The 25,914-nt window shown below is 36.7% G+C and overlaps 1 protein-coding gene and 7 pseudogenes across 8 annotated transcripts; 4 read left to right on the top strand and 4 right to left on the bottom strand.

Moving 5' to 3' along the window:
- Positions 1-1,170: 1,170 nt before the first annotated feature.
- Positions 1,171-1,742, top strand: AT5G35798 (annotated as a pseudogene; the record flags this gene model as incomplete). The annotated part of the gene is made up of 1 exon: positions 1,171-1,742.
- A 2,074-nt stretch (positions 1,743-3,816) lies between these two features.
- AT5G35796 lies at positions 3,817-5,212 on the top strand (annotated as a pseudogene). Its single transcript has one exon.
- A 424-nt stretch (positions 5,213-5,636) lies between these two features.
- On the top strand, positions 5,637-8,193 carry AT5G35794 (annotated as a pseudogene; the record flags this gene model as incomplete). The annotated part of the gene is given in 6 exon segments: positions 5,637-6,266; positions 6,584-7,324; positions 7,398-7,559; positions 7,637-7,766; positions 7,785-7,996; positions 8,080-8,193.
- A 337-nt stretch (positions 8,194-8,530) lies between these two features.
- On the bottom strand, positions 8,531-9,106 carry AT5G35792 (annotated as a pseudogene; the record flags this gene model as incomplete). The annotated part of the gene is made up of 2 exons: positions 8,531-8,749; positions 8,927-9,106.
- A 1,144-nt stretch (positions 9,107-10,250) lies between these two features.
- On the bottom strand, positions 10,251-12,338 carry AT5G35791 (annotated as a pseudogene; the record flags this gene model as incomplete). The annotated part of the gene is made up of 1 exon: positions 10,251-12,338.
- Positions 12,339-13,918: 1,580 nt separating this feature from the next.
- On the top strand, positions 13,919-17,077 carry G6PD1 (glucose-6-phosphate dehydrogenase 1). The gene is made up of 8 exons (NM_122970.6): positions 13,919-14,285; positions 14,872-15,109; positions 15,192-15,306; positions 15,388-15,593; positions 15,679-15,828; positions 15,921-16,041; positions 16,120-16,550; positions 16,624-17,077. Exons 1-8 carry the CDS (start codon positions 14,063-14,065, stop codon positions 16,868-16,870), a joined length of 1,731 nt encoding a protein of 576 aa, NP_198428.1. The 5' UTR covers positions 13,919-14,062; the 3' UTR covers positions 16,871-17,077.
- Positions 17,078-17,327: 250 nt separating this feature from the next.
- Positions 17,328-18,336, bottom strand: AT5G35780 (annotated as a pseudogene). The gene has a single exon.
- A 1,610-nt stretch (positions 18,337-19,946) lies between these two features.
- AT5G35777 lies at positions 19,947-24,521 on the bottom strand (annotated as a pseudogene; the record flags this gene model as incomplete). The annotated part of the gene is made up of 1 exon: positions 19,947-24,521.
- Positions 24,522-25,914: the final 1,393 nt, after the last annotated feature.

Here is a 25,914-nt window from a genome sequence, read left to right as displayed (position 1 = left end):
ACCTTAGTTTTAGTGTTTACTTTACCAGAACAATTTTTTTCTTTCTCATTTTATCTTCTTTTTTTTTTTTTTTTTTTTTTTTTTTTTTTTAAACTATGATATTGTCATTTTTTCTCAACTTTTTTTTTTGTATTTGGCTTAGAAAAAAATATGACTCCTATGACTAACTATTCTGCCTCCGCTACTGATGACATCTCATAATATTGATATAAATATATTAGTTATAAATAATGAATACGACTACTCATTTGGTGTAAAGTGTCTTCAGAGGTGTCCCTCTATAATACCCGTCTCTCTCAACCTTGAGACGGCGTACTTTCATCCTTTCCATTCATTTATTCAATTTCTTCAAAACAAATCTTGAAATAAAATATCAAAATTTTGGGAAACTTTCTTTTATTAAGAATCAGAAATAAATTGTCTCAAAATAATAGCATAAATAAATTAAAATCGTTGGATAAAAATGAATAAAGAAACCATGTTTAGAAATATAAGAAATAACGATAAATCAAATAAAACCCAAAGTCCCCGAAATAACACCAAGCGAGCAGCTACTCAACATTCTCTTCCTCACCTGAGGGAAAAGAAAAGGGGGTGAGTAATTAATTATTCAGTGAAGGCAGTCAAAACTGTCCACCGAATCACAATAACACGATTATACTTTCACACAATTTCTATTTCATAAGCATAGACTCAAACAACAAGCATATAGCTTAAACTTTCCTAGTAAGCTATAACAGACAAGCTTCCGTCTTGCTCACCGCAAGATCTTTTACTTTCTTTTCTTAGTTTTTAACATACGTTAACTTATGGCTCCTCAAGCCTAATTATGGAAGACCACGGCCCGTAGCTCGATCCTTCCTCTCATTGCTCGTCAGCGATTAATGACCTGTAATAAACCCGTCAGTTCCATTACAGTCCAACATCCTCAATCTTATCCTTTCTTTAATATCATTATTCTCTTTTATTTATCTTTATATTTTTATTTAAAAATACGTCTTAAAGACGTCAAGCAAATCAACATGTATATCACGCTAACAACCTAACGCATAACATCACACAACACATCTTATAATATTTTAACAATTAATTCCTAATAATTAACAATCAACACCCAATGAAGTTTTACTTGGGTTTAAGTTGCTAGCGGGCTTGGTTTGTGCTTCATTGTCTAAGCGACGAAGCATAAATAGAGAAGCGGGAATGTTGGAATTGAAACCGATGGTCTCCATCAAGAGAGAGGATATAAAGAGATGCTTGATTGAAAAAGTGATCTCAAAAATTCGCGAAAAGTGGTCAAGAGAAGATTTTGGGAAAACTATTTTCGTTCAACAAGATAATGCAAGAACGCATGTGGATACGAGAGATGCACAATTTCAAGCAATTGCTTCACAGTTTGGGTTTGATATACGCTTGATGTGTCAACCACTGAATTCACCGGATTTGAATATATTGGATCTTGGATTTTTTAATGCTATCCAATCACTACAACACAATGTATGTCCAACAACGGTAGAAGAACTTGTGTCGGCGGCAGAGACATCATTTGACGAATACCCCGCAAACAGGTGAATCAGATCTTTTTAACTTTGCAATCTTGCATGTTAGAGATCATGAAAGCCAAAGGCTCAAATAAGTACAAAATTCTACATATGAAGAAGGGTTCATTGGAAAGAGAAGGTCGTCTACCTATACAAATCTCTTGTGATCTATTTTTGGTGAGAGGTGTAATGGAATTTTTAGCAAGTTTATTATTTTAGAACATGTTATGTTTAGATTTGTGTGTTTGTTTTTTTCCTAATTGAATTTGGTCAATCGAGTTTATTTCAATGATTGTATCTGTTGTTTTAGAATTTATTATTATTATTTTGTTTTATGAGAATTTATTTTTGACTTACAATATTTAATAGTCAAAACATCTAAAAATACACACACATAAAACAAGATCAATATCACCACAAAAAAATGAATAGTTCATGAAAAAAGAAATGATTGTTAATGTATATCAATAAGAATATTCTTTGCTTTGCCTCTATGCTCCGAAATAAAAGGTTTAGATTTCAAACCAAAAATATTAATCTTACAATAAGATCTGAATAAATATAGCATTATCATGATCATTGTATTAGAACTAGAAAATTAAAATCATGACTACAAAAATCTTAAGCCAACTTACAAAGAAAAAAAAGGCTTACGCCATATTCTTAAAATAACTTACACAAATTTAAAAATATTTTGGAAACATTATCTTGAGCATGGTTAATATAGTGGTTTCGATAGAAAGTTGGTTCAAGTCCAGCTCATGATTGATATAAACTTCACGATGTGTTTCTTCCTTCTTCATTTGTTTTTTTCTTCCTTTTTCACGTTTCCCAAAGACTTAATGAATTTGAAGAAGAAGACATTTTTCTTTTAGTTTTGAAAATAAAAAAAATGATGACACAAAATGTTGTACTTATATAATCTCGGTGCATGGAGGAAGGAGAATGTTGGAATATGTACTTTTAGTTAATGGAGAAGACCAGTCTCACGAATGAGAAAAATATGAAAAAAACTCTAAATTTTGTATTGAAAACATAAAATGTCTATCTTTGTAGGACAGTTTTTTCTTTAAAAATCTATCTTAATGGGACGGAGGAAGTACATTTAAAAAGCCTTTAAATACAATATGATATAAACACATAATACAATTAATAATAAACACAACAGAATTAATAATAAATACACATAACTTTATTAATACATGAGACTCAACTCACAAACAATAAAATCCTAAAATCACACAACACAGCCTAAAATCGTCATTCTTTTAGCATATACTACACAGATGCTATATCAAATAAGAAAAAAATCGCTTACCTCAGTATCAGTAAAGCTGAAAAATATTTGGTAAAAAGAGAAGAGGAATAAATTTACGGAACATATTTTCTTAATTTGGAAAAGGTAGCAACCGAGAATCTTAACGATTGATTTATAGTAATAATTGATGATCTAATCCCAGCCGAGTGTGTGAGCTTTTGAAGACCATTCACTAAACAATTAATAACAACGGTTAAAAAAAAAAGACAACCGTTTATAATTTTGAATTGATAACTAAAGCATGGCCAAAAAATCGTAGAAAATCACCTTAATATCATAAAACTAGTTTAATAACCTGCGCTTTACGCGGTCAAATCAGTGTAACAATTTATTTTGCAAAATTATTTGGTGACGATGATGATGATTTTTGTGATTGAGAATTTTTGTTAAAAAAACTTAAAGGAGACGTTGAAGATGCTTGAATGGCTGTTCCAATTGTAAAATAACCAATTATAATTTGTAGTTTTGAGATTTAAAAATTTTGTATTTTGTTTGCTTGGATATTATAGTGATCGTGGAGAAGATGGGGAAGAATAACATTTTTTTTTTTTATTGTCGTAAATTGGGATAAAAAGAAAAAAAAAAGGTAAAATAATAGAAATTGAGACTTAGGACAAGTGTTAAAGGTATAGAGCCAATTCTTTGAGAAGTTATTTGTGATTTATTATAATAAAATTGTCATAAATTAGGATATAAAAGAAAGTAAAATAATAGAATTTGAGACTTAGGAGTTAGGACAAGTGTCAAATATATAGAGCTGCAGTTATTTGGGAAGTGACTGGTGATTTATTATAATAGGATGATATCAATTCTTCCAACTCTAACTTCCACAAAATCCATTAAAATGTTTATTTCTGATTTTCGCAGAAGGACATCTGTGTTGAATAGTCAACACTCAACAAGAATTTAGTTATCAAGAAAGTGTGAGGTCGTCTCGAAACTTTTGCTCACTTGATTGAAAAATAAAGCTTTCTTTCCGTTAATTCTTAGATTTTGAGTTATGTGAAAAATAAAGCTTTCTTTCCGGTAGAGTGGCCAAGAGAGGGGCCAAGTTGTTAGAAGAGCTCATCGAATTCGGCCATGGCAAATCCAATCCCATCAAATTCTTCTCTGGTGATGAGATCCGCAATGCCACCAACAATTTCAGCGACTAATCTTGTTTCTCGAAAAGAATTTTACTACCACTGGTATTCAGGTAAGAACGAGAACCATCCCATGATTCTCATTAAGAAAGATCTTGGCTTGTCGAGTCTCTTCAAAGTAGATCTTTTGAGCCGCGACATAGCAGTTTCATCGATGGTGAGTGGTCACAAAACCTTTTTGAAATTGGTTGGATGTTGTCTTGAGTTTGAAGATTCAGTCAAAGTTTATCATGGTGTTAAGAAACATTACAAATTAGAAATAAGTGAACATCCATGGAAAAGGAGAATGAAGATAGTTGAAGATATTGCTACTGCTTTAGCTTACCTTCACACTGCGTTCCCTAGGCTCTTTGTATATAGGATTTTGTCTCATTGGAATATTTTATTGGATGAAGATGGGGTCGCGAAGCTGACTGATTTTTCTCACTGCGTCTGAATTCCAGAAGGAGACACATTTGTCCAGGTTGAGGCAGCAGAGGGATTCTATAGTTACTTTGCCGATAATTACATTAGCAGTGGCGTAGTCTCAGAGAGAACAGATGTCTTTGGCTTTGGAATGTTTATGGGTATAAGGCTTCTATTAGGAAAGCTTTTTCGAGCATTATCGAGGAGAAGAAGAAGAAGAAAGTGAAGGTGGATTTGACAGGAAGATGAAAAGACATGCTCGAAATTTGCTGTCAACATTAAAGGAAGACCGATCAATGGAAGAGATTGCAGATCCAAAGATGATAGAAAAGATGGGTCAAATTTCCGAAGAAGAGCTTTGTCAAATGAAAGCTTTCCGAATGTTGTCACTGAGATGCATGGGTCCTAGTGAAGAAGTTCCAACGATGGTGGAAGTTGTCAAAGAACTAAAGAAAATCCAAAGATCTCTTTTTAACGACTCTTCTTCTCTTTCTTCAGGTCAAACCCAATTCAACTCTGCCCAAGACATTTCTTCCACAGTGGTCCTCTCAAACCAGACTTAAAACACACAAAGGCATTGCTACCAAGTGCCTGCCAGGTACAAAATGTTTCAATGGGTTATGTTGAGTTGGTTTCGGTTTTCCAGGAAAAAAAATCGAAGAATGTGCTGAAAATAACTTCGATTCTTGTTCGTATTACAACATTATCAAGTTTCATTTTTGTTGTTGTGTTTATAAATATGTTGTAGTTATGATGGTCGTCTGGCCAGTCCCTTTTTTTCAAAGAGGAAGCCAAAAAATCCTTGTAAAAAACAAAAATAATTTATTTATTTTTTAATTTGAAATATATGGATATTACTAGTATATCCCCATCTGAACCTATTAATTACCAGAAAAACCATGGTTCGTTTCCGAACCAAACCACCCGAACCACCTTTACTCTTTATTTGAAAATCCAAAAAAAAACCTAATATTTCCAGGGCCTAGGGAACCTTTACTCTTTATTCGAATTTCATTCTTTTTCTCATTACAACCGTTTTCGATTTTTCTTCTTCTTCTCCTTAGTAACCGCTGAAATTAACCGCAACATTCCATATTTCTTTAAATTCAATCGACCGTTCTTCTTCCTTTCACCAGTATTTCCGTTCTATTTCCGATTCGAAATCAGTCATGCCGCCTAAGACGCGTGGAGGAGGTAGGGAAAAGAAAGGAGATAGAAGCGTCGGCGCCGATGAAGAAAGAGAAAGTTAAGGCGTCGGCGGAGAAAGTGAAGGAGAAGGTGCCGGCGAAGAAAGCGAAGGTTCAGGCGTCGGCGAAGAAAGATAAAGAGAAAGTGCCGGCTGAGGAGCAGGCGCCGGCACAAACGACTGCGACGGCGATGGCAACCAATGCGGCTCCAACGACAGCGGCTCCAACGACAACGGCTCCAACGACGGCTCCAACGACAGAGAGCCCGATGCTTGATGATTCTACGTTTTATGATGCTTTGAAGCATATTCCTACTGAAGAAATTCAAGAGAATATGCAAACTGATGAGGTGGAAGATGAAAATGAAAAAGAAGAAGCAAGTGAAGAAGAAGAATCAGGGAAGAGTAGCCGAACCTTGGGCTCCGATTCCGATTCAGAGGAGACGGAGACAAACAAAGAACTCGCGTGTGCTAATCCCGTGGAAGAGGTGGAGAGACAAGATGACGGCCTAGCCGTTATCGAGGAGGAGGAGGAGAGGAGCTCCGCGAGCGACGAGGACGTCAATGTGGAAAAGTCCGTGGAGGAGGAGGGAAACGAGGACGAGAGAGACAAGGACGTGATAGTGGCAAAACCCGTGGAGGAGAGGACCATAGACGAGGACATCGCAAATGTGGTAAGTATTCCATTTCGTAATACCGATCTAATTGGGTAATAATGCAATTGTGAACTGTGGACAGTACTAGTAACATTGGGAAATGCTATGTTGATATTTAGGTAATATTGGCGGATGTGGGTAATACCTTAGAGTAATACTATAATTGTGATTTATCGATAGTTAGTACTAGTAACTTTGAGAAATACTACATAGTAAAATAGGAGTATCTGTGTAATACTGGTAATTACGGGGAATACTTCTGAGAAATACAGAGTAATACTGTGCAGTACTATTTACAATTGAGTGATATATGAATGAATGTTTTTTTTTTTCAGGATATGGAGGAAGCGATGGCAATGCAGCCACTTGGTATGTACTTCCCGGCGTCGGAGTATACCAAGAAGATGAAGTTAGCAACGAGGTGTTATATCTCGGAGGTGTTGAAGACCTTCGCTGACTTGGAACATCCTCTAACGCATGTTGAGAAGAATTATTTTATGGAGCATCCGAGTTTCAAGCACATCTACCACCTGCCTTTCGGATATACCCACAAGTTAATGGGGATGTGGATGTTTTTTCTTCAAACGGCATCTATTGAGAAGAAGAAGGAGGTTTGGTTCGTTGTTAATGGAGTTCCCATCCGCTATGGTATTAGGGAGCATGCTTTGATCTTTAGTTTCAACTGCAAGGCCCATCCAGCTAATTATCAGAGCGCTGGTAATATGAACTTCGCCAACAGGTACTTCAAAACCGGGGTAATTAGACGTGAAGACGTGAAAACCAAGCTAATGGAGATGGAACCGGCTAGATCAAAGGATAGGTTGCGGATGGCGGTCCTCTATTTTCTAACAAGCATCATTGCCGTGCCTACTAAGACTGGAGAAAGGGCTAGTCCAATTGATGATTTCTGTGTTAGGGCTGCAAGTGATCTTACGTTTTGTAAGACATTTCCATGGGGGAGATATTCATTTGAGTACATGTTAAAATCGATCTCACACACATTGGATCATTTTAACGGTGTCGTCCCGAACACTCAGTCACCATGGCCTGTTCCCGGATTCTGTGTGCCGCTTGAGGTAAGTCACATGTTTATCCTTGTTACATTTTCGTAATTGAAGCTAACAATTAAATTTCATGTGTTTTGTGTAGCTTTTAGCATTTGAGGCCATTCCATCACTTAGGGAAAGATTCATAGAAGAAAAAGATGGTGCACATGCCGGTTGTCCAAGGATGTGCAAGGTGAATTTCAAGAGGACCGAGATGAAAGGGTTTACCCTTGAGCAAATCAACCATGTACTCGGAACAACTGAGGTTAGTATTTCCTATTATTCCTTGAGCAAATATGATTTTATTTCTTTCTAATATTTCATTGTCTATTATTTCCATAGGTCATTGAGAGTATAATTAGAGAGAAGGCTGAAGAAGTACCTCTTTTGGCTGAAATCACGGGAGTAGAGGATGATGTTGATAAGCACGATGTTGTAATTGATAGTTGGATGAAGCGTCTTGGTCAAGGGCGTTAAATTAGATTTGAAGAGGTGTACAACGAGGATGTGCAGGCACGAATGGAAGCCCCAAATGAAGAGGAAGTTCCCACAGCTGTTGGACCGGGAGACCCGACGTTAGTTGATGTAATGGAGAAGCTTCATTCCATCAATGACAAGCTGAATGAAGCTTTGTTGGCGCTTATGGAAATGGAGGAAAAACAAGCAACGTTCGAAGCATTTATGGATGAGATGAAAGCCAAGGTAAATCTGGGTAATACCGGATATACTGTTCCATAATTGGTAATATCGCGTAATACCAAGGTTTAACTAAATTAACAATGCAGATGTCTCAGAACCCACCAGATGAGGAGGAATCAACAATCAAGGAAAATGCGGCTGCTCCTGTTGTGCCCAAACGAGTGAGCCGTTCAACCCGTGCAAAGTCTAGTGACGTGTGAAAACTATTCGTGTAACTTCTCCGGATTTGTATTTTGATTTCTTGTACTTTGACTTTGTTTTAGGATTTCGCAAGTACTCGTAAGACTATGTTTGGATTCAATTAATGTATTAGGATATTTTATGATATTGTTAACAATAATACGGGAAATACCTCGTGCTATTACTACTAAGAGATATACTGGAAATATCAAACTGAACAACCATAGTATTACCAATCAAAGAGAAGTCTTACAATCGAAGGGAAAGTCTTACAAAGCATACGGAAAGTCTTATAAAGCATAGGGAAAGTCTTACAAGCAAATTAACAATAAGATTAAGGAACAATAGGATAACACATTACTTCTTGGGAGCCATAGGATTACGGAATACCACTTTGCTCACGTTCACAATCTCTGCACGGTGGGCTTTCAATTCTTTTTGCATTTCTTCTATGAGATACTCATGACTTAGAACTTTATTCTGATTGTAATCAACACTCTCCCTTAAGCTACTCACCTCTTCTTCTATAGCCTTATCCCAAAGTTTACGGATGTGCATACAATCAGTTCTATTATCCTACAAAGTACCAAATATTTATCAAATATAGATCTAGATCTACAAAAACTAGAAAAACTTGTGCAGTATTACTTGTTCTAGGCAGTATTACCAAAACGGGAAATACTCTGGAATACCAAATATATCTAGATCTAGATCTACACAAACTTGAAATACTTGTGCTCTACATCAACATACCTTAAACTTCTCGCATTGATAGTATCTCTTTTCATCCTTTCGAGTGTCGACAATGCTACCACCACATGGACAAAACTTAGGAATCCCTTCCATCATCGCAACCATTTCCATTTGCTCAATGGCTCTCTTCGCCACTTTTATATCAACGTAGTAGGGGTCTCTCTCACACAGTCTATCCATGGTAGAAAGATGAAAGAGAGATTAGAGATGTGAGAGAATTCGAGTCGAAGAGAGAGATGATAGATGTGGGAGAAGAGAGATGAGAGATGAAAGAAAGTTGTAAGAAGAGATCGAAAAAGAAAGAGGAAAAAGAAAAAAGTTAAATTTTTGGTTTTGGAGGGAATCTCAAAATTTGTTAGGCGCCAAAAAATTTGGAGGAAAACCAAAAAAATTAATTTCCCACGTGTGCGCCGTTTTTTGGAGATTTTTGACATGTGCGCAGCCTTTTTACAGCATAGTATTTCCTAAGGTTTTGGTAGTGCCAATTTCTCAAATAGTATTACTTTCCATGTTTTTCATGTTTAGCAGTATTTCCTATATTTATAATTTATTTATTTAGTAGTACACTGGATTGAACTTTATAAATATAGAGGTTTAAATATTTTGTGTAATTATAAATTAAATATATGTAGCAATATGAATTTTTCATTTTAAGTTGGTGATAATATTAAAAGTGAGCTTAAAAGTATAAGGGAAATGTTGTATTGAGTCTACTAAAGATAAGTTAAAACGATTTAATATTAAAATTTCTAATTTAATTAAGTATAAATGATTAATAATACATTTTTATCTGTTAATAACTCACTGTATTCATTTTCATTGACTTTTGAGGTAAACAAATTCGAACTCCATAACACCAACTTAGTATTACCAGTAGTACTAATATGACCACAAATTCGACAGAAACAGACATGATATTACTTGTTATAACCAGTATTACAAAAAAACAATAGAAACAGACATAGTACTATAGAAGGGGAAATACAGTATTACATAGTAAGTCCATACCATAAAAACAACAAATCACTGCAAAAACAAAGTAAAAAACTCAGATAGGCGTATTCCCAAATAATAACCATTGACACGATTGCCTTGGACGCCTTTTGTTTTGCGTCCTTTGTCGTTTTGGCCGCTTTTCCCCGGTTGATGGAAACCTTAGCATTTTTTTGCTTCCTTTCTTCGGTTTTTTAGACAGCGGAACTATCTTCAACGCCTTTACTTCATCTGGTACTTCCCACTGCGACCTATCCGGAACAAGATAAATAGTCCTATAATAGGCCAATGCCCACAACTCCGCCCAATAATATTTTGTAACCAAATCATGTTACTCCAAACCTCTTCTCCGATCTTCATCATCCATAATGTTAATGAAAGCGGCTAATGCATGAATACAAGGATATTTTTGGATATCGAAAACCTTGCAACTGCAAGTTTTCAAAAGCAAGCTCACCGTATAATCTATTCCTTTGTCGCATGTGACTACATATTCACGCTCGAATGAGTTTAGTTCCACCACTTTTAGCTTCTCGGCAAAAACCCACAAATCATGCAAATAATTCTCGACCAAAGGCACCATCTTATTTTCTAAGGATCCAGACGCGGCTTCCATCCGATGTTCATTAAACCAAACGGAGATTTTTTTGATGATCGCATCAAGCATTGGTATTAACGAGTATTTCCTTGCGTTTTTAAACACATTGTTCAAAGATTCCACACAATTGCTTGTGTCTAAGTTGTATCTTTCTCCGGGAAAACAACACCTTGCCCATTTTTCTTTCACGGTTGTATCCTCCAAATACTTGGTCGCCTTAGGATATCTCAACTTAAACCCGTCATACGCTCGGTTGAAGTCTGCCACGACGTAGACCCGACTTAACTCCTGAAACTTCCATGCGAGTACATCTCGGTTGGTGTGAGTAGCATGACCTTTCACATTTTGGGACAAATGCCAAATACAATACCCGTGATGAGCCGCGGTATACACGTTCCGTATGGCCTTTATGAGGCTTGCATTTCTGTCCGTCATGAAAACCAATTCTGAAGTATCGGGTACAACCGTTTTTAGCTTCTCGAAAAACCACTCCCAACTAGCATCATTCTCACCGTCGAGTACGGCAAACGCTATGATGTAATGGTGACGGTTAGGATCTTGAGCCGAGGCAAACACTAGCACTCCGCCATATCCGTTCTTCAAATGTGTTGCATCCACAATTAAAACTTTCCTCATCACTCTAAAACCTTCAATGCTAGCTCCCAAAGCTACGAATATGTACTGAAATTTATCATTCTCATCCAATTTCAGATAAGTAACTGTACCATCATTTACCTTCTTCAACATGTATAAATAACAATTGATATCCTTGTAGCTTTTTTCCGGGCTACCTTTTAAATCATAAATCGCATGATATTTCCCCCTTAGCGCTGTCGAGTATGATACTTTCACACCTAATTTCGTCTGAACTAGCTCCATGATAATTCTTGGAACCGGAGTTTCCAACTGTCCCGAAAAATGATCATGAAGGAGAGCTGCGACTAATTGTGGGTTGCCTTTTTTTTTCCTGAGCCTACTACTACCTTTACTTAGCCGAGTGCAACTATGCATCTTATTATACCTTCTAATCGAGAATATATCAATATTACTGATATTGGACGCTCGTAAACGCCAAGAACAGCTCTCTTTGGCACACTTTAGGACATAGCGCTCCTTATCCGACTTCTTAATCACATAACCAAAAATGGTAGCAAATACAGCTCTATCCACCACCTCGTGCAATGCCGCCTTGTTTGGAAATTCTTGACGTAAGGTCAACCCAATTCCGTCTTCCCATTCTTTCTTAAACATACCCGGTTCTACAACAGGTGGCGACTCAACATACTGTTCCCCCCTATCAGAATCATCCATAGACTCATCATAGCGTGTTTCATCTTCTTGAGTCTCGTGATCCTCCACTATTGCCTCAAGTTGATGTTGAGTTCCGTGATCCTCCACTATTGCCTCAAGTTGATGTTGAGTCCCGTGATCCTCCACTATTGCCTCAAGTTGATGTTGAGTTCCTTGTTCCTCTTCTAATAAGACGATGAGTGCACCATCATCCACTCTCATTTCATCCTCCTCTGTATAGTTCTTACCAACAGAACTTTTACCAACTCTAGACAATTGCTCGGGCAATTGCTCCGGCTCGGGCGGTTTAGAGATCTCCTCCACAACCAAAACACTTCTTCAGTTATTTTTTGCGGATGTTACATAAACAAAGACATCCTCATCATCACAAACGTTCATTTCTTCCTCTACTCCGAACAACCGTGGATTGTACCTCATATGCAATTTTACCTTATTTGCATCTAATCCAAGCTTCGTCATTATCCTATCTTCTAACATTGAGAGAGTAATCTTCTCCCCTAATGTCTTCATCATCACATTATACATGCGACCTTGGAATTTAAAATATATGATCACGTTCTCTTTCATTGTAACCTGCCAAAACAATACACATACTCAGTCAATATTACTAGTATTATCGATTCTAGTACATTTTCAGTAATACTATTACTAATTCTGAAATATTACATGTGTGAGTAATACTATTACATATATGAAATACTACGTGTCTAAGTAATATTGGTGCTATTAAAACATACTATCTATATAAATTACGGTACTACTATAGTTAGTGCGACCAGTATTATTTTCGCGACAAGAACAAATATTCGATTTGAGTTCAATTTAGTATGAATCAGCATGTGAAATCAATTGCTTACCCATTAACAGACCAAATGAAGCCTAAATCTATACTTAAACTTCTAATGTAGGTGCTAAAACACAATAATCCAAATCTAATTTGATTGAATTTCAAAATCCTCAAAATATGTAATTCAAAGCTTTTGAAGCTCTCTCCATACCTGGACTTAGTAGATTGATGCAGCTTGCAGGAGGAGAAAAACGACAATGCGGCTCGCCGGAGGAAGAAGCCCGAAGAAGAACGAGCTCGAGCTTTTTTTTTTTTTCCGTTTTTTTTTTTTTCAAAATGTTTTCTAGAAATATTAATTATTCATTCAAAATAAAATACAGGGGTAAATTCGTCTTAACACAATTCATTAACTCAAAGGAGATAGGAAGACTCTAAAGTGGTTTTGCAGATTAGTTGTCCCACAAAAGGGACACAAGAGATGATCATTCTAAATAATGACTAGGATTCAACCTGTGTTTTATTATTTTGGGTGATTGTTGTATATTTAGTAGGAGAATATATTTTAATGTCGTCAAGCATGTGTACTATTTAATAAGTTTGTATGTAATTTTAAGATAGTTAAAGTAGTTAAATAAATGTGAAAAAGTTTAAGTATTCATAAGTTTTAGGCATTAAAATTTTTCTTATACTTTGTTTTTTTTAGATTAAAAATATTTTGAACTTTTTTGATATGATTTATAAAAATCAATAATACTCAAAAAGTAAATGACAGAAAGATTAATGATAAAATTTTAATTAAGTAAAATATTTTAAACAAAATGAATAGGTTTTTTAAATTTTTATTGTAAGTAATTCTACAAAATGTGGTTAAATTAGGTGAAAATAGAATCTTAGAAATAATATTTGTATAAATGATGCTCATTATTCATCATGCTAAATTGGAGTCTTTGTTAATCAGAGAAGTCAGCTTATGCAGTATATTTAGAAAAAGCCAAAAAGGCTAGAAAGAGATAACATAAAACAACTTTCCTTTGTTGTTGTTATAAGTAAAACATTTACGAAAAATCCCGGATATTCACCTAGTAAATTAATAAAGTGTGCATAAGAGAGTACTAAAATGAATAAAGTATGAAATTTACTGCTAAACCAAAATCACCTTTCCAGCGAATTGTGGTCGTTCGAATGGAATAATCCGGTTAAGCTATACCAGAGATGGATGTTAATACGGTTTACTTTCTTGAGAAAAAAAGAATTTATGCAAAGAAAAATAAAACTTTTTTGACAAATAAGATATGTGGATAATGTGAGAGATAAGAAATATCGAAAACTATATAATAAAACTACTGTTGTGGATAATGTAAGAGACGATACAAATAGCCTCATAAGGCAAAAAACAATGGCATCATCATCATCATCACATTTGTTTTGACGCTCCAAGAAAATTTGCATGGCGACACATTCTATGATCATTCCTTCTCCTTCTTCTTCTTCCTCGTCTCTCGCTACTGCTGCGTCTCCGTTTAAAGAGACTCTACCACTCTTTAGTAGATCTCTCACATTCCCGAGAAAATCCTTGTTTTCTCAGGTTCGCTTGAGATTCTTCGCCGAGAAACATTCTCAGCTTGATACTTCAAATGGGTGTGCCACTAATTTCGCTTCTTTACAAGATTGTGAGTTTCTTCTCCAGTTTCTATGTGACTAGATTAGTTTTTGATAGAATTCTTGATGAAGTTTCTTGTACCTGTCGTTGATTGTGTTGTTAGGATTGTAACAGTTTTATGTCTATTGAAGAAAGTTGTTCAAGATTGTATCTTTATGACCTTTTATACTCAAAGATACCATCTTTGATTGTAAAGTTTATGTCTTTGAGTATTCTAGGATTGAATGTAGAAGATTAGAGTGATTGTGAGTTGGTTAGATAGCAATGAGTAAGGGTTTGGTTTTGGAATTTGGTTAATAAAGTCTCTTTCTTTATGAACTGAAGTAGTTTTGTAGCCTCTGTCTGTGTTTTTGACGATTGAAGAAAGTAGTTCAAGATTGTATCTTTTGTACTCAAGGATACCATTTCTCATCTAAGGATTATGTCTTTGAGTATTCTAGGATTGAATGTAGTAGATTAGAGTGATTGTGAGGTAGTGAGGGTTTGGTTTAGCAATTTGGTTGATAAAGTCTCTCTTTTTATGAATTGAAGTAGTTTTGTAGCTTTTGTTTGTGTTTTTGATTCTTTGGAGGATGGTTTTTACCAAATTGTTTCAGCTGGAGATCAACTTACAGAGGAACATGTTACAAAAGGAGAGTCTACTCTTAGTATTACAGTTGTTGGAGCGTCAGGGGACTTAGCCAAGAAGAAGATATTTCCTGCATTGTTTGCTCTCTTTTATGAGGGTTGTCTTCCTCAGGACTTTTCTGTTTTTGGTTATGCTCGGACTAAACTCACTCATGAAGAGCTTCGTGACATGATTAGTAGTACTTTAACTTGCCGGATTGATCAGAGGTATATTCTGCTATACGTTTTTAGTGTATGTTTTAGTTAAAGTTTATGCTTTGGTTATATGAACAAAAGTTGGAATCAACAGGGAAAAATGTGGGGATAAGATGGAGCAGTTCTTGAAAAGATGCTTTTACCATTCGGGTCAGTATAACTCGGAAGAGGATTTTGCGGAACTAAACAAGAAGCTCAAAGAGAAAGAGGTAATTTTCTTTCACTCTCTCTATGCTTATTTCTTGTACCAATGGCACGAAGCACATTTCTAATTCCTTTCTGCTTTGTAGGCAGGAAAGATATCAAACAGGCTGTACTATTTGTCGATACCCCCAAACATATTCGTTGATGTGGTTAGGTGTGCAAGTCTTAGAGCCTCCTCAGAGAATGGCTGGACAAGGGTCATTGTGGAAAAGCCATTTGGTCGTGACTCTGAATCATCCGGAGAGTTAACTAGATGTCTGAAACAGTATCTTACAGAGGAGCAAATCTTCAGGTTAGCCATTTCCTTAGCCCAACAGCCATCACTGCCATTCATTTTTAAGCTGGAACTTAACTGCAATGTTATGTGACATACGTAGGATTGATCACTATTTGGGAAAGGAGCTTGTTGAGAACCTTTCAGTGCTCCGATTCTCAAATCTTGTTTTCGAGCCTCTGTGGTCAAGAAATTACATACGCAACGTTCAGCTGATTTTTTCTGAGGATTTCGGAACAGAAGGGCGTGGAGGGTAAGCTTTCATAAACAACTTACAAAGCATGAACACTGAACACCTTTGATCAGTATGACACTGAACACCTTACTAATGTTAAATCGATGCAGTTACTTTGATCAATATGGAATCATACGAGACATCATGCAAAACCATCTCTTGCAAATACTTGCACTTTTTGCAATGGAGACGCCAGTGAGCTTAGATGCTGAGGACATAAGAAGTGAAAAGGTAAGACTTTTTTCACTAAGAAGAAAAGCTTTAGGTTGGTTATAAAATACTATACCGATGATTATGTGTTCCTGTAAGGTGAAAGTTTTGAGATCAATGAAACCGTTGCGGCTTGAAGATGTGGTTGTTGGTCAATACAAAGGCCATAACAAGGGAGGAAAAACTTATCCAGGTTATACAGACGATCCAACGGTTCCAAATCACAGTCTCACTCCTACATTTGCTGCAGCAGCCATGTTCATCAACAATGCGAGATGGGACGGTGTTCCTTTTCTTATGAAAGCTGGAAAAGCTCTCCATACCAGAGGAGCAGAGATCAGAGTTCAGTTCAGACATGTCCCAGGAAACTTGTACAAGAAAAGTTTTGCTACTAATTTAGACAATGCAACAAATGAACTAGTGATTAGAGTTCAGCCTGATGAAGGGATATACCTGAGGATCAACAACAAAGTTCCTGGTCTTGGAATGAGACTAGATCGCAGCGACCTTAACCTTCTATATCGATCCAGGTACAACAATGCATACTACTGATTCTAGTTTTCCTATAGAGATTATTTATTTATATTCTTTTGGGGTTGATAGGTATCCAAGAGAGATACCAGATGCATATGAAAGACTGCTTCTCGATGCAATCGAAGGAGAGAGGAGGTTGTTTATCAGAAGTGATGAGCTAGATGCAGCATGGGATCTATTCACACCGGCTTTGAAGGAACTAGAGGAGAAGAAAATCATTCCTGAGCTCTATCCATATGGAAGCAGAGGTCCTGTTGGTGCACATTACCTTGCATCTAAGTACAATGTGAGATGGGGAGATCTTGGAGAAGCTTAAGCTTTCGACAGAAACAATATGATTTGGTGTTAATATGAGTAAACTAACTTGTCGATATTATCAATGCGTAGATAAATCCTTGTTACCAAAACTTGCTTTTTCTCTGACATTTTTTGATTGTTTTTGGTTCTAAATCGAGCATTTCGGAGGAATGTACCAAAACTCTTGCAGGAATAGACCATTTCCATCATTGCAACAGGTTTAGAGGAGAGATCTGAGATAACACAAAGGTATATTGAACAATGCAGTAACTTAAGTAGACAAAACAACAAACCATACTTATGACAAAATAGTTTATTTTCAAACAATGATAAAGAACTGAGACAACAGAGGAGACAGACAAGTTACTTAACACTTCCAACAAGTTACTACTATGCTAAAAAGGCAAAAACCTCAAGAATCACTTGAAACTATATAAATGAAACCTCAAGAGACAAATGAAAATATCAGAGAGCTACTATGTCTCAAGAGGAAAGCAGAGGACTCCACGGCACCTGAAAGTCCAAAGACTGATATTGTCGCCAGCCTTTAAGCCGTTACCTTTGACTACATCGTTCCAACCCCAATTCAAAATGTAATTCAATGTTCCGTGTCCAGAGTCCTTCTCCATCGCCCATATCTTGAAACGCAAACCCCACATTTTAGATCTTTGGTTCACAAGAATCGTTCCCACACCAATATTCTTGTCATCTTCGTTGTCTTCGTCTTTCTGTATGGCTCTACACTCCGCAGGCGTCAAGAAGTCGTTTCTGATTAGCTGCTGGAAAGGGATTAAGAGACGGCTCAGGCCTGATTTGACATCACTATTGAACAGAGTCCTCTCAAATATCAGCCTCGGGGTTTCAGCATCAGCGTTCATGTATCTCATCACCTGGAAAACCCACTCTGGCGTCTCTATAGACATCCTTGGCAAAGAAACAACCCTCGCTTTCTTGAGTTTACCACTCTTCCTCTGCTGCACGGCACGCCTCTTGCGGCTTTTGTTCTCCGTTAGGCATGAAGACGAAGATGAAGATTGGTAATTAGGGTTTGTTAGGTTTTTCTTCTCTGTCTTCCCCAACTTAGCCGTGTTGTAATCCAAGGGTAACGAAGGATCATAACAACGAAGGTTCAAGAACGATGAAGACGCAGAAGCCCCATTATACACCAACTAACGGCTCATCAAAACTAGGGTTTTGTTGGGTTTTCAAGTCGTAATCAGTGGTGATTAGGTTCAGATCGAGAACCGCTGAAGAAGTAGAAGCCCCGTTAGGGTTTTGCTGCGTGTATCTTCTCTTCACCAAAGACGATCTGATTTTTCTCGGGAAACGATAGAAGAAACTCTTGTCGCTATCTTCTTCTTTAGAGACAGTCTTTAGAAGACGACGAAATTGTTCTTCTTCCGCAACCATAACCGCAACTTCGGCCAGTAAACAAAGACTCGAACACATATCCTTCCCTGAATCCGTGAGATCGTACATAGTCATTGTAATGGAACCGAAAGACTCGAAAGCTCTGAGAATGAAGTCGTGAGGAACAAGGAAATTAGAAAGATGGAGAGCCGCTGATCGAATAATGCAGAAAAAAGTTGCCTTCTCTTTAAGGAAAGAGGGTAGGGCTTTTTGTTGTTTCCATTTTTCTTTTGAGTTTAGTGGTTTAATTACTGTGATTAGTAACTAATTATAGCCGTTGTGATCAAGTTAACGTTTCTATTTAAGATTTAGTCCCCATATCTTTCGATTATTACGAAATTGCACCACTTATTTCGTCATATGAATTCACCCCACATCTTTCGGTAGACAGAATCCATTGCCAATTCTTATGATTTATTATGTTGTTGTAAAGTATAATTTTTTAGAGTCGCTGACTGAATCTAAATGAATCATATTATCCTCTTATAATTATAATACACAGAATCCATTGCCAATTCTGATAATTTCTTAAGAATTGATTTATATTATCCTCTTATAATTATAATAGAATTTAATCTTAATTTTAAAAATTATTATTATAAATTTCACTAATTTTAAAAATTACTTATTTATTACCTTTTTACACACTATATAACGTTTTATAGTTTTTCATAAATCTTGTTAAATCCTCCTCTTCATTAGATATATTTGCCATCATTTATTTTTCTTTTTTCTTTTTTTCTACTGCCATTTATTTTTCATTTCTTAAATATCTTTTTAATACTTTTTAAAGCCCATCCTCCACAATGATATGAACTAGAAAATCTTTTATTATAAATAATTGACCAAAAAACTTATGTTTTTTTTGGTAAAAAATACTTAAGTTTGTACATACTTATTTGCATATTTGTTTTATGGCAACACTCATCTATATTTCGAGAAAAGAGGCATGTGTTTTTCTTCTTTAGATTTATATATATATATATATATATATATATATATATAAAATATATTTTTTGTAAAAGGATTATATATATATATATATATATATATATATATAGTTCAATATTAACTTATACAAAAATAATGTGATGTTAGTTTTTTTCACCTGAATCGTATTAGATTATCTTTAGTTTTCTTACAAGAGTCCAGCGAGAGAATATATGGTTTCTGATCCAATCAAATTTTATATTTAGTTGTATGGTCGGGTTTGACTACAAAGACATTTGCAAAATAAATGTATCAATCATACAGCAAAATGAGGTTTTCTTGTCATTATTTGCCATCCTATTTGTTTGGGGTTTCACAAGGCCTAAGTCAAATTTGCACAGAATCGGTAAATACAATGTTGCCACGCAAATCAAATTAGCTAAAAACCATAAATTTTGATTGCTTAGGATTTTTTTTTTAAATGACAAATCGTTTGCTGAATTCAAGTACCCACAAAACAAAATGAATTTGAGAGATTTGACATTTTATTAAAATTCCCTGTAGAATTGGTTATCATGGCTTGCTTTTATTGATGAACTCACGTTCGTATTCATACAAGAGAGCTCCACAGGAGATAAACACAGATCCTAAAATATAGGTATCCCAAACCTTATCACAAAGGGATTTAAAACCATAAATTCTAATTCATATAGATTCATATCTATCCTCCAATACTCCCCCTCAAGTTGGAGCATGGTGGTCTTGAATGCCCAACTTGGACATTAAGGTAAGAAATTGAACACGTCCAAGGGCCTTGGTTAAGACATCTGCTAGCTGTTCCGTAGTGCCAATATGACAAGTAGTGATAAGTCCATCTCGGACAGCATCTCGGACAAAGTGACAGTCTGATTCGATGTGCTTGGTGCGTTCGTGGAACATTGGGTTTGCCGCAATGTGAATCACAGCCTAACTATCACAAAAGAAACGAGCTGGCGCAGTGAGTTTGATACCCAATCCTGTCAAGAGTTTTCGAAGTCATTTTATCTCACGGAGAGCGACAAACATTGCGCGATACTCAGCTTCAGCGGAAGAGTGAGAGACAGTGTCTTGTTTCTTTGTTCTCCAAGAAATAGGAGAGCCACCAAGCAAAACAACAAAAGCACTCAAAGAGCGCCTTGTTAGAGGACAAGAATTATAATCTGAATCGCAGTAGACAGTAAGAGTAAGATCCGGATTAGCTTTGAGCAAAATGCCTTTACCAGGAGCTCCCTTTAGATAACGAGCGACACGAAGAGCAGCATCCCAATGAGCCTCACGTGGAACTTGCATGAATTGAAATAAAACGTGTATCGAATAGCTTAACTCGGGTCGTGTGTGAGTGAGATAGATCAAGCGTCCTACCAGCCTTCGATACTTCTTTGGTTCAGCCAGTAAGGGACCATCGTCATCAGCTAAGTGATGGTTTTGTTCAAGAGGAGTTGCAGCAGCTGTAGCACTGAGAGTTCCACAATCCGCCACAATATCCAAAGCATACTTGCGCTGTGACAGAAAAATACCCTCTGGTCCTCTTCTCACCTCTATCCCCAAAAAATATTTGAGTTTCCCCAAGTCTTTCATTGCAAAGCAACGACTCAAATATTCTTTAAACTTTTGAAGCATATAATTATCATTCCCGCAAATGAGGAGATCGTCGACATATATCAAAACTCGGATCTCCATACCTTCACGAGTGTAAGAGAATAAAGAGTAGTCATCATATGATTGAACAAACCCGAATCGAAGTAACGAATCAGACAACTTCTTGAACCAACAACGTGGAGCCTGTTAAAGTCCGTATAGAGACTTTTTAAGTCGACAAACTTTATCGGGGTGTGAATGACGGAAGCCTGGAGGGAGTTTCATGTATACCTCTTCTTCCAAGTCTCCGTGGAGAAATGCATTATGGACATCCATTTGGTATACCTCCCATTGATTAGCAGCAACGAGTCGAAGAAGAGCACAAACCGTAGTCATTTTCACGACAGGGGCGGAAGTTTCTTTGTAATCCTCTCCCTCGATCTGATTATTACCCAGGACTACTAGACGAGCTTTATACCGTTCTATCGTACCATCCGAGTTGTATTTCGTCTTGTAAATCCACTGACTTCCAAGTGCAATTTTTCCGCGAGGAAGCTCAACCAAATCCCACGTCTTGTTAATTTCAAGAGCATCAACTTCCTTGATCATAGCATCATTCCAAACTTTTATTTGAACAGCTTCCTTGAAATGCTTAGGCTCAACCGATTTTGTAATGGTAGCCAAAAACGCACGATGTCCTAGTGAGAATTGTTCATCCGAGATAAAATCTGTTAACGAATACAGAGACTCATATTCAGATGAAAACGTACCTTAGACCGTTGACGAAGACAATGATGGAGAGGCAGTGATGGGCAGAGCGTGATGGGTTTCTGAAGAACATACTACTTTATGAGCCACATAATCTTTGAGTCTAACAGATTCCTGTCGTTCTCGTTTGCTTCGACGCAATTCCACAATAGGATGAGGCGAATCTGCAGGTTTTAAAACATCAACAAGTGGCGCTAGTGTTGGTGAAGAAGACGATGTTCTTATTTTCGGAGAAGCTGGTGGTGTAATTGTAACAGGAGACGAACTCGTGGATTTTTCAAGCAAAACCGGACTTGCTGGAACAGAGTCGTTTTGAGGAGCCGCTAAAGTTGCTGGAACAGAGTCGATTTGAGGAGCCGCTTGAGTTGCTGGAACAGAGTCGATTTGAGGAGCCGCTTGAGTTGCTGGAACAGAGTCGATTTGAGACTCTGAGCTCCCCCTTACAACTATAGACGGAGGTACCAGCCAGTCTTCATCAGGAATGACTTGTATTGAAGAAACATGCACATAATTAACATCACCAGCTGCATATGGAAAAACATCTTCCCGGAAAATAACAACACGAGATATGAAAAATTCATTTTTCTCCAAATCATAAACCTTCCATCCCTTCTTTCCATAAGCATAACCAACAAAAATGCAAAGTCTACTTCTTTCTCCAAATTTATCTTTGTCTCGAGCCATACGATGAACATAACAAGCTGAACCAAACACTCGGAGTTGATCGTAGGGAGGCTTGCTGTTGTGTAGAATTTCATATGGGGAACGACCATTGTTAACTGAAAAGGGTGTGCAATTGATGAGATATGCTGCAGTAAGAATTGCTTCTCCCCAAAACTTGATAGGTAAGCTAGCTTGGAACAACAATGCCCTAGCAACATTAAGAATGTGGCGATGTTTTCTCTCAACTCTACCATTCTGCTGTGGCGTCGCAACACAAGATGTTTGATGTATGATACCCTGCTGCTTAAAGTGAGAAGAGAGGCACATAAATTCAGTCCCGTTGTCACTCCTAACGATTTTTATTGTTTTTCCAAATTGTTTCTCTGCATATGCAATGAAGTTTGTCAACACATTTCGTACCTCTGACTTTTGAAGAAGCAGATATGTCCACATCGCTCTTGAATAATCGTCAACAATAGTCAAGAAGTAAACTGCTCCACATGAAGATGGAACCCGATAAGGCCCCCAAACATCGCAATGTATTAAAGAAAAACAATCGTTTGCTTTATTAAAACTCTCTGGAAAAACCTCTCTAGTCTGCTTAGCTCTAAAACAAATGTCACAAGGACTTGGAGTAGCAGATTTCGAAGAACTAGAAACATAGGCAAAGTTGAAAGAACAGAAAATGATGGATGTCCCAATCGCCGATGCCACAACGCTTTGTCAGAAACAACATCCACGCTATGTATCTTTGGTGAAACAACATCCGTAAAGTAGTAAACCCCATCACGCTCTTCACCGCTTCCAATCAAAGTCTTCGAAAATTGGTCCCGCAAAACGCACAAGGTCTCAGTAAACAAAGCTACACACTTGGTTTGTTTTATGAACTTAGCAACTGAGATAAGTGTGCAATTTAAAGATGGTACGTATAGGACATCGGTTAACGAAACCGTGTCAGACAATGGGAACACTCCCATACTCAAGGCAAATGTGTTACTTCCATCTGCGAATCCCACCGAACATGGCGAAATATTTTTGATGTTATGTTATAGAGAAAGGTTTCCCGTCATGTGGTGAGAAGCCCCTGTATCAAGTATCACATTACCAAGAGCTCTCTTACCCGACAACTTGTCGACGTTATTGGTGCTTGATTTTTCGGTGACCATTTGTTGAAGAACCTTTATTTGTTCCGGTGTAAAGTCAGGAAAAACAGAGGAATGTGAGCTTGTGGCATGAGCTGTAAAAGCTTGTCCTCTTCCTCGTCCTGCTCCTCGTCCTCCTCCTCCACGACCACTAGCCTTTTGAAGACGTTCTCGTTCCTTCCACCAATCAGGAAACCCCACGATCTGCCAACACTCCTGTTTTTCATGCCCAGCTCGTCCACAATGCGAACAGAGCACGTTACAATCTCGGGGTTTGATGATTGAGGATTCAGGTCTGTTTAAAGCAGTCACATCTGATTTCCCAAAGTAGGCAGCGACATCTGAAGCAGACTGGTCATGTCGAGTAAACAGACCAACTGACTCTCGATGTTGCTCGTTGTTGCGAGAAGAATGCTCCTCTCTTATGATTCTCGAATATACTTCACCAAGAGTTGGAAGAGGATCCATAGATATGATATTGGTACTAACTCCTCCAAACCTAGATTCATCAAGTCCCAACACAAATTGATGAATCTTCTCTTCTTCTCGTTCTTTGGATGGTTGTCATGTGGCACCACAAGTGCACAAACCACACGTACACGTAGTGATGGGTTTGTAAATTTGGTATTCTTCCCACAACGAACTCAACCGTCCATAGTAATCTAAAACAGATTGTCCATCTTGACGGCATGTCGCGAGCTGTGCTATGAGTTGATGAATACGCACTTTGTTGCCCACAGAAAATCTTTGCTTCAAATCAATCCACAATTGATGAGCATCTGAGATGAAAGTCACGGTGGATTTCACCTTTGGTTCGATGGAAGCTCGGATCCATCCAACTATCATAGAATTCACCGCTGTCCAATTTTCGAAATTTTGATCATCAGCAGGTGGTTTACGTATTGCACCGTTAATGATACCCGTCTTTCGTTTGGCTTGAAGAGCGTTTAGCATCTCTGTCGACCAAGAATTGTAGTTGTCACCAGTCAACATGACCGATGGAATCATAGCCCCCGGATTATCGGAGCTAGAAAGAGTGAACGGTGACACTGTCACCGCCGACGTCACCACCTCTGGTTGTTTTCCGATAGAACTCGACATGGTTGACAAAGATCCATCACCAGACGTTGGGTTTGTCATTGTTACTTGACACACAAGACTATCAACTCAACAGAGAAAGGAAACAATTTAAGAATTCTTAACTTAAGAACACAAAATTTTTGAAGATGATTTTGATGATCTCAGCTCTTTGATACCATGTAGAATTGGTTATCAAAGTGACTTGCTTTTATTGATGAACTCACGTTCGTATTTATACAAGAGAGTTTCCACAGGAGATAAACACAGATCCTAAAATATAGGTATCCCAAACCTTATCACAAAGGGATTTAAGACCTTAAATTCTAATTCATATAGATTCATATCTATCCTCCAATATTCCCTTATCTATTTTAAGGAAAACCAAAGGTCCCAAAAATCTACAAATATTTTTTTGTTTTGATTAAAAAATAAGTTGTATACCTTACTATATATATTCCTAGATGCGTTAGTGGTGATTCACATTCGTGAATTGAGTGCCGAAAAAAATGATTAATAATTGGAACTCCACATTTACATTCAACCGTTGGTGGTTATTCGACTAAGTATATTTTCCATCAGTGTAATTTGTAATCGTTCATTTTTTTGTCAAAATGTTTTTGTAGTCAAATTGACATAGAGTTAGAAGGGTGAATGGTACTATTTTTAGTCAAAAAGTATTTACATAATGTTATGTCGAGGACATAAAGACTCCACGCATTTAGTTTTGATCATGTTAAGTTGGAAATAACAACAAATGGTAAAAACTTGATTATTCTTAATGTTGGAGATCATGCTATAAACCTAATGTTGTACTTGATTTATAGGCTGTGAGAGAAATCTCAGAAATTCTAAAATGAAGATAGATCGTAGGTTTGACAAATAATTGTACTAGAAAGCCACATGGGGATTATGGAGGTATTTGTTAAAACCTAATGTTTGACAAATGGAGTTTTTAAATGTAATTTGAGTTATGCATAATATAGCAAGTCTATAAAACTAAACCAAACAAAAGTTCGGAAGATTTGCAATATATTTAATTTAGATTTATCATTTGGATTTTATGAGAAGAATAGTTCTAATATAAAATTATCTAAAAAGGCCAAGATATGAAAATTAGTTTAAAATCAAACCATTACAAGAAAACAAAATTCATTGGCCTTATAGTTTGTTGAAAAAAATACGGTTCAAAAATTAATATAGTGATCCCAAGTGAAAATGTCTTAATTTAATTTGAGTTATGCACAATATAGTAAGTCCATAAAACTAAACCAAAAAAGTTTGGAATATAGTAACATATTTAATATAGATTTATCATTTTGATTCTATGAGAAGAATAATTGTAATGTAAAATTCCAATTTAATTATCTGAAAATGCCAAGATATGAAAATTAGTTTGAAATCAAACCATTATAAAGAAAACAAAATTCATTGGTCTTATGGATTGTTGAAAAAA

Source organism: Arabidopsis thaliana, chromosome 5 (assembly GCF_000001735.4).
Source record: "Arabidopsis thaliana chromosome 5, partial sequence".
NCBI lineage: Eukaryota > Viridiplantae > Streptophyta > Magnoliopsida > Brassicales > Brassicaceae > Arabidopsis > Arabidopsis thaliana.
The sequence above is the reverse complement of the archived record's forward strand: the minus strand, read 5'-3'. Positions and strand labels throughout refer to the sequence as shown.